The sequence below is a fragment of the Tupaia chinensis genome, unplaced genomic scaffold, assembly GCF_000334495.1.
Source record: "Tupaia chinensis unplaced genomic scaffold, TupChi_1.0 Scaffold000426_1, whole genome shotgun sequence".
Classification (NCBI taxonomy): domain Eukaryota; kingdom Metazoa; phylum Chordata; class Mammalia; order Scandentia; family Tupaiidae; genus Tupaia; species Tupaia belangeri.
The window spans coordinates 3,524,585-3,538,030 of NW_006159931.1; the positions used below are offsets into that span (position 1 = coordinate 3,524,585).

The following is a 13,446-nucleotide window of genomic DNA, read 5'->3' on the forward strand; positions in this document are numbered from 1 at the left end:
TTTCTTTTACTTCTTTTTTTAATGCCAGAGGGCACATGACCTGGTCATACTGCATTCCTTTTTTCTGCAGTTCTCCAACCTGTCAGGATCCTAGGCCCATGTATGCCAGCATGCTTTTCAAGCTGCTGGCCTGGGACTGTGATTTGAACCCTGGTCAGTCATGTGGGGTATGGCTTCTTCTGCATAGAACTTAACTACCATGCTATAAGGGCTTAACCAACTTTTCTGTATTTTTGATAGTTATATTAATGAAATATATATCCTTACCTATAGCACAGTCTTCCCAACTTAAAAAAAAAATCATATGTCTTTTAAGTCATTTTTTAATCTACAATTTTCTCTCCTTCCTGTTTTTTTTTTCTCTTAAATTATATCAGCAGAAGTAATGGGCCATTTGACCAGTCTTCCCACAGTCTGAATTTTTCTGATTGCAGACTCATGGTGCAGTTCAGCATGCTCCTCTGTCCTTTGTATGTCTTATAACTTGACAGCCAGATGCAAGGCTTCATCAAACTCAGTCTCCTCCCTGTCATAGACAGTAGAGTCTATGGAATAGACAGTAGAGGGTTTTTTCACTGGGAAGCACATAACATCTGGTTGTCTGTCTTGCTATGTAAATAGCTATTTCTGCTCAAAGCCTAGAACCGGGGCTACAAAATTGTGATATTTTAATTATGTCATATTTATTTCAGTTATTAGTTAGGATACTTTTTGTTTGTTTGTTTTGTCTTTGTTATACAATGCATACACTTGCCAGAGAGCGATGTGGGAGGTGGTGAGAAATCACCCTTCAGAGGAAATGACCATGCTGTTATCCCTTCTTCTCTTGAGATTTTGGGCATGCACACACATACAGTTAGCTTCTCTTTCAAGCTGCCAGGTCTGGGACTTGAACCACATAGTTGGCCATGTGGGATCCAGCCACCTCAGTCACCATGCTACCAGCTGGCCCTGGATACTTTTATAAAGATTTTCTCCTCATTTACTCTTCATTACCCAGTGGTACAGTTCCTATTGGAAAGGCAAGATAGATGCCTTTTTCTTTACTTACCACTTTTCAAGGGAATGAGTTAGTTCCTGTATCATCCTCAATTTTTTTGTTTGTTTGTTTGTTTTTCATCCTCAATTTTGACTGTTCTTTCGGCATGTTCTCCTTGGAGCAGTGACATTTCTAGAAAGGAGCCCTGATTAGTCAGTGTGAAGAATGTCTAAGTGCTAGACAGCTTGAGTCTCTTCGTATCTCATCTGCTCTGTGTTGGACTAGGAACTACCTTTCCCGTTTAGCCCCCATTCTAAAATGGATTTGTGAGTTTCAGTGTCTATTTCTTGGCTCTTTGGGGGTTTTCTTGTTTTCACATACGTTGGGTATCCCATTGCGGTCCTCTACTTTTTCATGTATGGATGCCAATGTCATACAAGTCTGTGACTGTTGGTTTGTCCTCATCTGCTTGTTTATTAACTTTGTTTCTTTAAATTTGACAAGAGAGGGACAGAGTGAGAGAAAGGGGGGGAGGGAAAGTGAGAAAGCAAGCCCCCAGGTCCAAGACTCGAACTGCAGTCAGCCATATGAGAGTCCAGCGCCTTTAACCGCCATGCCACCTGCTGCCCCCTGTCCTCAGCTGCTTTTATTTTGGGCTTGTAGGAGGTAGTTTCATTGATAAATATTTTAAAATGCAACAAAAGAAACAAAGTACTAAATGGAATATCAGATTTTTGTTTCTTAGGTTTTATATATTTATGGCATATCCTAATAGAAATGCCTTCCAAGAAATATACTTCTAGAATTTTTGTTTTAATTGCCAGAGGGCACATGCACTTGCCAGAGAGAGACAGAGAGGAAGTGAGAAAAAGCAACCCCCCAGTTAGGCATGATCACTCCACAGTCACTTTTTCTCCGTTCTACTAGGGTTTTGGGTACACACACACACACACACACACTCCTGGTGTGTTTCTCAAGTTGCTAGGACTGAGAGTCAAACCATGGTTGGCCATGTGGAATCTGGCTCCTTTAATCTCTAGGCCATAGCGCCAGTCCTGTGCTTTTAGAATTTGATAGAGAGCTAGGTGATAAAACATTAGCCCTTTGAGAGTAAGCGAAGTCATTACAAATAGGGAAGATTATTATTTTGAGTATAAAATGCAATGTGAGGGACCAGTAGATGACATAACAGTTACATCACTAGACTCCCATGTGGTCGACTGTGGTTCGAATCTCGGACCCAGCAACTTAAAACTCACACTGGGAGTGTGTGCATGTGTGTGCATGCATATCCAAGAACCCGAGAGGAGAATGGAGGAGAATGGATTGTGGTGGCCATCTTCCCTAGGGGTGACTTCTTGCTTTCTGTCTCTCTGGCAGCCAAAAAAATAGCAAAAATCTCATTCTCTCAAAAAAAAAAAAAAAGAAGAAATGCAATATGAAAAAAACATTTGAATAAGAAGCATGCACTTTCAGATCAGAGACACTAACAGCATTATGAACTAGCAGTTTTATGTATTTTTCATAAGTAGTCAATCCAAATTCATCTTTCCTTTGAACAGCACTCCAGAGAGAAAAACACCATAGAGAGATCCATTTATGTGGATGCAGCTGGTGTTTGGGTCATTAAATGCAGGTTCCACATGAGGGGACTTCAAAATGTTCATGGAAACATGGAATTATAGTGTGAGTTTATTTTGGTACAACACATTTTGAAATTCATGCATATTTTTCATATAATATGCATTTCCATGAATTTGCTGAAGACTCCTCGAATAGCTAGATATTATTAAGAGATTGAAGTTATAAAATCTGAGTATTCTTTCTACTTGAGACCCTAGATCAAGATGTTAAATATTTATAAACTACAAGGTTTTATATATTTTTTTCTTCTTTTTTTGGAGAGGTTTTTGCTATAGGGCGCGTGCGCTCACCAGACAGAGAGAGACAGAGAGACAGAAAGCGAGAAATCACCGCCCGGGGGGATGGCCACGCCACAGTCCCTTCTCCTCCATTCTCCTCTTGGGATCTTGGGCACACACGCACACGCACCCGGTGTGAGTTTAATGCGTCCAGGACTTGACCCGCGGTCGACTGCATGGGAGTCCAGCGACATAGCCACTACACTAACTGCTGGTCCCAAGGTTTTATATTTTTGATTGATTTCAGTCAAATCCAATCCAGTAGAAGATCACAGATCTTGTGTTTAAGAGTAAGTGAGAAAGTCTTCTCTTTTATGAGGAATTTCAGCTATTTCCAAGGTGCTGTAACCTTAAATAACATGCATATATGATTATACTTTTTTTAATAAAAAAGTTTAATGAACAATAAATATTACCCCAAATGATTAACTTTTGACTTTTGCCTTTTCCTTTTTTCTTTTTCTTTTCTTTTTCTAAAATTAGACCAGTCTTCAGAGACCTGAGATTAAACTTGAGTCGCTGAAAGAAGATATTAAGGAGTTCTTTAAAATATCAGGTTTGTAACTTTTTTCCTTAAATTTTTAAGGCAAGGTAAGAATTGTTTTATTACCAGCCCTCCCTCCAATTACTCATTCATAATTGTGAAACTATGGCTGAGTAGATTTCTATTGGGGAAGAGTAAGAACCATCAGCCATTTCAATAAACTGCTACAAAAATTCAGGAACACCATGATAACAACTGCTTTGTGGTAGTCAGTTTTAAATACCGTTTACGCTAATGGTGAAAATACTTTCTGAATGAATTATCTCCTTAGTTAAATAGCTTATCTTTTTATACTTCAGTTGTGACTCTTTTCCTTCTACAGTTTTTCCTACCTCTTTCCTATGCTTTCAAAAGAGACAGAAAGAACATACTAATCTTTTGTAGAGCGAGAAGAGAGCTTCCCTCTTCCAGCCTCTGACATGAGAACTGAGAGGGTGATTACTTTGGCCAGATAAATTCAAGTAGTTAAGGTCTGACTGCTGGAAACTCCTAAGAGGCTACCTCTGTTGTCCAGGAGTTTACTGAACAATTAGTTCATTGTCACTCATTCATTTCAGTCTGTTTTTGTGCCTGACTGAGTCTCACCTCTCCTTTGACACATTGTTCATAGCATTAGAAGTCCAATACCTGGGGCCAGCAGGTGGCATGGTGGTTAAGATGCTGGAATTCCCACAGGGCCGGCCATGATTCGAGTCCCAGATCTGGCGACTTGCTTTCTCACTCTTCCTCTCTCTCTCTCTGTCTCTCTGTCTTTCTCTGGCAAAACTCATGTGAAAAATAATATTAACAATAATAATAATAAATAAATAATTCTTTAAAAAAAAAAGAAATACAATACCTGAAGATTTCACATTCAGTGAGTACCTTGATAGTGGAAGAACAAAAGGTGCTTATTTTCAGAAGACGGTAAAATAATTTTATTTAAACAATAATACTGTGTTGATGACTTTACTTCTCAGTGTTAGTCAAGGAATATGGCAAGTATATAGGAAATACCTAAATATAATAATACTTTACCCACTAATTGGCAGTTGACAAAGATCTTTCATAAATGAGTACAATACCAAAGTTTTAGTAGAGGTAAATTAAATTATGATGTATGTTTATTTAAAAACTAATATATTCATATAATTTGTTCTTTTGTTTTATTAAACAGGTTGGGAGAAGAAACTTCAGAATGCTGTTTATAGTGAACTGAGTGTGTGAGTTGTTCTCCCTATTTTGAAATATTGTTTTGTTTAGCTATTTTTACTTATAAGTAATAAAGTCAGTATTGTTATGTATGCCCGTTGTATTATTATTTATCATTACTATTTATTCAGCATTTCTAGTAAGTTGATACTATTTACAGTCTTACCTGGGATTAATGATGAATAGGTAGGGGTTTTTATTTACTTATTTTTACCACTAAACATTTTCTATTAATTCATTCATCCAGTGTAGATGGGGAATAACATTTGTTTCTAGTTCAGGTAACTGAAGTTTACGAACATTCTTTTTATTATTGCCATTTTAGATATATATTTTTTTACTATCTTCACAGACTGATCATTCTAAACATACACTTGCATATATATGTTTTGCATAATTGGTATCTTTATTAAGGAAATCAGTATACTTGTTTTTCTAGATTTGCCCATGGGGTCTGTTGAGGAATATAGAGCTATTGGGTTGTTGGAAAAGTCATGATGTATTTTTTGCATAGAAAAATGTAGAAAAATATGTCATGGCTTTTCTGACAACCCAATATTTGCCATTACAAAATATATAGATACAGAATGTTAGCTTTTGAAGTTTATTCAAGATTTTATTGTTCATCAATTATTTGTTAGGTTCTACCATGTGCCAGCACCGAGCTAGGCATGGGGGACAGTGTATAGTTCTTGCCCTTATAGAGTGTAGAGTATAACAGCGTTTTTTTTAAGACTTTTTTTTTTTTTTTGCCATAAGGTGTATCATCTGCTCACCAGAGAGAGAGAGAGAGAGACAGAGACAGAGAGACAGAAAGACAGAGAGCGGGAAAGTGAGAAATAACCTCCTAGAGGGAATGGCCATGCTGCAAACCTTTCTCCTCTATCCTCTCAGAATTTTGGGCATGCGTGCACACATGCCCAGTGTGATTTTCAAACCTCCTGGTCCTAGACTTGAACTGTGGTGGGCTATGTGGGAATCTAGTGCCTTAACCACCATGCCACCTGCTGGCCCCTGTTACAACATCTTTATGTCTGCTTTTTTTTTTTTTTTCCTGCTAACAATATCTTTAGTGTTCTCCAGCTTCTAACACTCTGATTTCTAACCTTCTTTCTGTAATCTATTGTTAACTAGAAATGAAATAACTCAGTTTATCACAACCATTTCTAAATGAAAGACTCAGGTGAAGTTCTGTGGACATGTGCTTTTGATATGTGTTTTTTAAAATTAGTATTTGCTTCTTATAACCATCTTCTCAATTTTTTAAAGTGTATTCAATGAGAGAGAGAGAGACAGACAGACAGAGATGAAGCCTCTCAATGAGGTCTTAACCCTGTCATTCACCTCTCGCTTCAGCCAGCCCCAGATCACCGGCACACAGGTGCCTGGCATGCTCTGGGGTCTCTGGACGTGCCTGGAAACCAGAGAAGTGCTCTCTGTTAATTGAAGGTGACTGCGACCATACCTCTGGTAGTACTAGTCACCAAAGGAGATGTTTATCATGACAAGTAGCGTTTTAAGCTTACAATATGTGGTAGAGATGCCTGTTGTAATTCCAAACATTGAATTCTCTGCCTGGGAAGATGTAATTAATGGGTGCTATTTTTGTGAACTAATAATACATTCTTGAAAATTGGTTTTTGTGACAGATCACCTTTTTACTTGGTGGCAGGAACTGTGTTTCATTCATTATTAGTATTCTACACAATAAATTTTTTAAGTGTTTTTTAATAACTTATTGGAATTTTTCACGGAGTCCAGTAATACTACCATTTTCCTCACTTGGGTTCTAAAGAAACTGAAAAATAAGATAAAAAGAAAGGCAGATGGCAGATCAGAACTAAACTTTAAAAAGTTTATTTATTTCATCAAGAAGAGAGAGAGAGACAGGTACTCCCAGTGGGGGTCCCCCCCGAACCTCACTGAGCCCGGGTCATGGATACTCCTTTGAGCTTGGTGTTCAGACAGGCCCCAGGACATGAACTGGGGACTTTTCCAAATAGGTCTCCTTGCTGCCCTGCTGCCCTCTGGCTCCCCAAATTGTACTTTTATTACTGTTAACAATGAGGTAGAAGGACATGGCCTAGCATGCACACAAGACGAGTCCTTAACGGAACTCCAGAACTAGACAGAGTTCAACTCTCAGTCAAATAGCCCTGGCTCAGGTAAGTATGTTCAGTGCATCCCTGCCAAACTTACAGGTTGGGTAAGGCAGTCGCCCTCTTCTGCGATGTGCACGGGAGCCCTGGAGAGCAGCAAAGTGTTACGATAAAGAGTCTCTTTTCACATGGAAGGGCACACCGGGAGTAGAGCAGTTTCCCCTGGGGTAAATCAGAAGAAGAGTGTGGGCGTTCGTATTCCCTGGTGCACTTTTTATTGGCAGCAACTGTTAGAGAGGTGAGTAAGGAAAGCAAAAAGCAAAGTAGGAAGACTTACTAGGGAATCTTAAATCACTGGAACTTGGAGCGCATAAACTAAGACCAGCCTGAAAATAGCTGACTTCATTTTACTTATTTTAGTAAGAATTCCATGATTTTAGTCAGATTCTTATTTAACAAGTACAGGAGAAAAAAAAAAAAGTCTGAATTCTGTTGTTCAATTTTTAACTCTAGTCCTGCTGGGTTCTTCCTGCTTCCAGTTGCAAACTTTGTTTCAATATCTTTCCCATTCATTTTCCACTAGATATCTTTCCCACTCATTTTGCACAACTAGTGACATATCGTTGTGCTACCAACTACTCAGTGTTATATGAATGGTCATTAACTTTGGTCACTTATTTTGTGCCAGGCATTGTTCTAGGCACTTTACATTCATTGGCTTAGTTAATATAATCCTCATGACAACCACACGATACAGAATTCACTGTTATATCACCATGTTACAGAAGAGAAAGCTGAGGCTTAGATCACTCAAGCCACTTACATATAGCTAGTAAATGACAGCATTAGGGCTTGACCTCCAGCATCTGATCCAAGGCTCGTGGATTTTACAGTGTCTCAGATATCTATAGCTTGTCCCCTGGCTGGATCCAAAGTGTTGTGGAGCAAGAATTCTGCCCTACATTTTTTTCAGTATTTCCTGTAATATCAGATAAATGACACTGAGTCAGCAAATAGTTATTGAGCCACCTATAAATGCTAACGCACTACAAGCATTTATTGAATTGAGGAAGCTCCACGTAACTATTTTTAAAAAAAATAATTATTTATTTAATTTTATTTATTCATTCATTTATCTCAATTTGACCAGAGAGAGATACACACAGAGAGAGAGGGAAAGTAAGAAAGCAAGCCACCAGGTCTGGTACTCGAACCGCGGTCGGCCATGTGGGAGTGTCTAGCACCTCAACCACCATGCCACCTGCTGGTCCCTGAGGAAACTCCATGTAACTATTAATCCTAACCTTGTGGTAAAGATTTAACTAAGACGTGACCTTGGCTTTTGACAGAAAGTGGATGAATATGGAAGATTTACTGCTGAGTGAAGCAAGTCAGTCTATGAAGGAGAGACATTGTATGTCTCCACTTAATGTATACTGACTGTCTGCACTCTATGGCCAAAACTGAATGACTAGAGGATATAGAAACATAGACAATGGTTATAAATACCAGATACAGCGTGGGAAGAGGGTGGGTGAATGAGGAGAGACTGAGGAGGAACACTGGGGAGACAGATAGAGGGGTGAGGTATCTGTGGGACAAAGAGATGGGTTATTATTGTCTGTTGAGGATGATGTGTATAGTATTCCCAGCTGGATTGGTGACAAGTGTATACGTGTTGGAATATTCACTTTCAAGCTAAGTGACATATGTGATTGAATATATAAAAGAAATTGAAATAAAAAATATATTAAAATTTTTTTCTTACTCTTTCCTTTATTCATGAGAGAGTACATGTAGCATGTGCATGTACAAGAGAGACAGAAGCACTCTCCACAGGGTCTGGCCATGCCATGATCCCTCTTCCAGCTTTCCAGTCAGTTGGACCCTGGGCATTCATGTGCATACCTGGAGTGTTTTGGGTAGACCTCAATGAGGATTTGGACCACAGTTGCCATGTAGGATCCAGATTCTCTTGAGATGGATATTACTGCTGCTCCTCGGAACTGGCCCCACATCTAAGATAGTCTTTGCATAAAAAATGAAACCCACATTCTTTTCTGTATCTCAGTCTTCATTGTGTTTTGTGCAGAATGACTAATAAAGGATTAAGCGACCTATTCTTTTGCCCTAAGGAATACAAATTAAAGAAGCAAACGAGCCTTTTAAAAAGATTGTACTGTATGTGTCCATGTTATAAAAACACGTCGTGTACTATTATGGTAGTTCTATGCAAATGTTTGCTTAGAGAGGTAGGAGTGCTGAGCAGCAAGGAGCCTACCATGGAAGGATTTAGAGGCTAGGTATCCTACACTAAGCCACAAGTGTGAGTAAGTCTTTAGAGACCTTCGTTGCTTTCCCTGGGCAAGAACTCAGGCAGGAGCCCCGGCTCCCTTCAAACCGTCCTAATCACGCACTCTTCTTCACCGTCTCGGTTGAAGTGCTGCTGTACCATCACCGTGTGCTGTGCACCAAGTGCAGTGCTAAGGATAACGCGCGAGCTAATGCTCTGCTTTCAGGGAGCTCACGTCCCGGTAGACGTGCGGGCTTTCAGAGGTCATGACAGTACCGCGTAAACACTGCTGTGATGAAGGGGTAAGGGAAGAGCAAAGAACACGTCAGGCAAGGACTTGGTTCAGATTTGGGCTTGCCCGTGGGGGCTTTCCAAAGGGGACAATGTGAATCAGAAATTTAAGCTAGAGTTAGGGCGAGTAGAGAAGAAAAACACTTGAAGCAGAAGGGACCAACAAGCTGAGAGGTTTCGAGGTAGAAAACAACGTGGCCCAAAGGAAAGGAAAAGGGTTGTGGCTGGATGATAGAGGGTGAAGGGGCACAGCCAGGGACGATGGCATGCAGGCAGGGGTGTGTACTCCAAGCTTCGCACACTGGGTCCTAAAAGCATGGAGGTGCCATTTTAGAATTTTAAGCAGTAACATGGTCATGTCTGCATTCTACTCACTCCTCAACGTCTGTCTGTCCAGTGGGTGTGTGCCAGACACTGTGCTGGCCAGCGGCAATAAAATCACTGGGGAGTGAGGGGGACATTGCTCCCGGTAACAGCCGGGCAGATTGACAAGCAGCTTGGGAATGGTTGGGGAGACCACTAGGCTGCCTAGGAGTCCTCTGGATAAACGTAGGCAAGGCCTAGTGGGTGGTTGGAACAGGGTGCTCTTGGGAGGTAGCAGGGCTGAGAAGTATTTAGGGGACTGGAGGGACAGAAGCATCAGGAACGAAGGGCGCTGTGTGGGTTTCTGTGCGTTCCTCTCTGACTGCTCTTGGCTCTTCGCGCACTGAATGGGGATGAATGAGCAGAGATTTTAGCTTGTTCTGTTCACGCTGGAGCTCTTTCACACTGAACACTTACTAGGTTCTCGTTAAGAAAGTCTGAATAAATGTCTAACTTCATTTTGTTGTTATTATGAGTAACGTTTGGGTTGCCTCTTGTTGCCTGTATTTTGGGGGTAAATTTTTTTATATCATTAAATAACTTTTTTTTTTTAATTTTTGGAGAGGTTTTTTTGCTATAGTGTGCATGTGCTCGCCAGAAAGACAGAGAGAGACAGAGTAACAGAAGGCAAGAAATCACCCTCTGGGGGGATGGCCACACTGCAATCCTTTCTCCATTCTCCTCTCAGGATCTTGGGCACACACACACACACACACACACGCCCAGCGTGAGTTTAAGCCTCCAGGTCCTGGACTCGAACTACGATCGACTACATGGGAGTCTAGTGACATAGCCATTATACTAACTGCTGGTCCCTTGTTAAATAACTCTTATGATTATCAGTAAATTCTTTCAAGTTTCAATCCTACATTTCTAAGTTTTATTAAATTTAGACATAATTACCATTATAAAGGGAAGATTTTAGAATGATATTTATTTATAAACCACAGGTCTTTTTACAAATGATGTAGAGACAAGAAATACTGAGGTATTTGGAGACATATTAAGTTTTTTTCCTCTCATTTGTGAGTATGGCAAAGTACGTGAAATGCACATTTAAGTGGAAAATACGATTTGCCAGCAAGAATCAACAAGTGAAACTAATAGGTTAGATGGGATAAGTAGCCCTTTCCTGTTCCAGAATTGTTTCCTGTGGACAATGGAGTCTTTTAGGCTCTGGGACAGATGTAAGTGGTTCGGAATATTACTAACTCTTGACCTACTGCTCAACTTTAGACCAAGGAATTCTTGAGAATCTATTCCATGGTTCTTGATGATTAGAACATGGTTGCTTTGCCGTAGGTACAAATCCTCTGACTCTTCAGTAGATGCGATACGCTATCGTGAAGGGGATTTGAATCTCCAATATCGGGCCCCTGCGTTTTCCTATTGCCGTTTCTTTCTGTGATTTCATACCACTCTGCCCTTCAGTCAGAACATTCCAACTCCTTTTTTCTGGCTTGCTCTGTTTTCTGTTCCCTAGGCATTCCCATCTCAGAGTCTTGTGCGTGCTAATTCTCTGTCTATAATATTATTTTTCCTGAATATTTTTCATGATTGGCTCCTTCTCATTCATGTCTTAGTTCACGTATCAGATTTAGAGACACCTTCCCTGCAAATGGCTCCTCTCTCATTACCCTGCTCTCATTTTCGTGTGGCAGTTATTACTAGCTGATATTGTTCTGTTTATTTATTCATTTTCATGATTATTGACCATCTCTATTTACTAGACTGTTATGTCGATGAAAATGGAATATTGTCTTGATTCTGCATACTTAGTACCTAGAATGGCTCAAATATTTATTGACTAAATAAATCTTTTTTCTTAATAAAAGCAATATATTTTGAATATAAAATACAATGTTATTTGGAAAACAAAAAGAGCTCTTAATACACAGAAACTTTTAAATTTTGTGTAATTTTTGAATTTATATATTAAAATGTGGCTTTTACTGAAAGCAGTACTCATGTTATCATATCTACTATGTAAAACACGTGTAATCTGAGTAGGCCCATAGCACAGTGGGTATATACTGTGCAGAGGAAGCCAGATCCTACTTGACTGACCAAGGTTCAAATCCCAACCCCAGCAGCTCACACACAGTGTGTACGTGCCTGTGCCCAGGGTCCCGGCAGGACCGAGGAGTGGAAGGAAAACGGCTGTCGTGTGCCCAGGCCCCATCGTGGGTTGGTTTACTCGCTTTTCCTCCTCTCCATCTTCCTTGTGTATGTGTACATGCCTTCTGGCTTAATAAAAGAAAAAAGTATATAATCTCGTGGACAAAGAAATTGGGAGAAATGAAGTGAATTGATAAATTGGTAAGTTATTGGATGTTTTTATCCTTAAGTAATTTCTCTTAATGTTATAATATTTACATTATAAAAATAATGGTTTTGACAATTTTCATAGGAGCATTTGCAGAGCTAAATCATTTTAAAATTACCTCGGTTTATGAATTCAGATTATCATGTCATTTAACATTTAACAACTAGTTCAAATTTTAATCTGAAGCTTTAATACTAGTAGGATAAAAAATGAAAGGTTTCTTGTATCAGGCCCTCGTACCTTGTATAAACACAAGGAACTGCTAATAACTGTTCTTCTTCTTTTTTAACATGAACTGCAGAGGTAGATAGTTTCTAACCAATAGGGTTAATCAATGGCTAAGGCTCATTTTTGACGTTAGCCTCCTCTTTCGGCTTCTAGGTCTCCTCTACCCAGTCACCCTGCGGCCCCCCCTGAGCATCTGAAAGAACCCTTGGTGTACATGAGGAAAGCACAGGTTGGTTGTTACTCGTTTTCATTGTACGTTTCCATGCTGAGATACGTAACGCAGGGGACAAGGTCCTTTCTGATGCCAGGCATCTGTGTTATTCAGTATATGAAAGACTGGGTACGAATCCCCAGAGCGACAGTAAGAATGTTACACATCTTTCCTGTTTTCAGTAACCAAAGGACATGCCTATTGAACTCCAGGGGTACTGGGAAGAACTGAGGCGGGAACAGATCAAGTACTATACTGGCCTGAAAGTTAAAATACGATAAACGTATCATGTGATGGTCCGTTCATCCTGCCGTGTGGTACAGAAGGAATGAAATGTGAATGGACTACTGCCCTCTTCCTTTAAGATGCTGGCACTTGAAGCCGGTGTTGTTGATACCTACTGATGTATTCTGTTACAGAGCTTAAAAAATCCTGCTATCAAAATAACCAGACAGCAGCTAAAACTCACTGTGAAAGGAAATTACCTTACTTATAAAATCCTCGAAACCCTTTGAGTCAATATCATAGATTCCAATTATTAGGGAAACTGGTTTGAAGGCAACGATAATTTAATTTAGGGAGGATATGAGTTTGGGTAAAAGGGAAATGTCTTCCTATTTAAGCATTTTAAATATAAAAGATCTTTCATTTTTCTTTTAAATAACATTTTAAAGCTTTGTACTTATTTTTAAGTCTTTGGGTATAAACAATTTTTTAGCATTTCCATTTAAATAATAGTGTGAGTAATTATAACTTTTCCCAAGCATTTATTTTTGAGACTTAGGCCTTATTTATTGACTTCTACAAGTAGGACCAGAGTAAAATTAAGTGTGTATAAAACTAGAGTTTGAGGGACCTTTACATTTATCCAGTCCCAAACCTGGCAAGTGTTCATCTCTTTTTTCTTTCTTTCTTTGATATTTTTATTTGTGAGAGGGCATGTGCACTTGTGAGAGAGAGAGAGAGAGAGAGAGAGAGAGGGAGAGATAGAGGTAGGGA

The 13,446-nt window shown here is 39.5% G+C and overlaps 1 protein-coding gene across 4 annotated transcripts in view; it reads left to right on the forward strand.

The window, feature by feature from the left end:
* Positions 1-13,446, forward strand: part of TBC1D19 (TBC1 domain family member 19) — a 111,884-nt gene that overhangs the window by 24,592 nt on the left and 73,846 nt on the right. For all 4 annotated transcript variants that reach the window (XM_006154941.3, XM_006154942.3, XM_006154940.3 and 1 more), the window contains exons 2-4: positions 3,385-3,457; positions 4,602-4,647; positions 12,390-12,465. In XM_006154941.3, the coding sequence (XP_006155003.1) occupies positions 3,385-3,457; positions 4,602-4,647; positions 12,390-12,465 (195 nt within the window). The remainder of the gene's footprint in view (positions 1-3,384; positions 3,458-4,601; positions 4,648-12,389; positions 12,466-13,446) is intronic.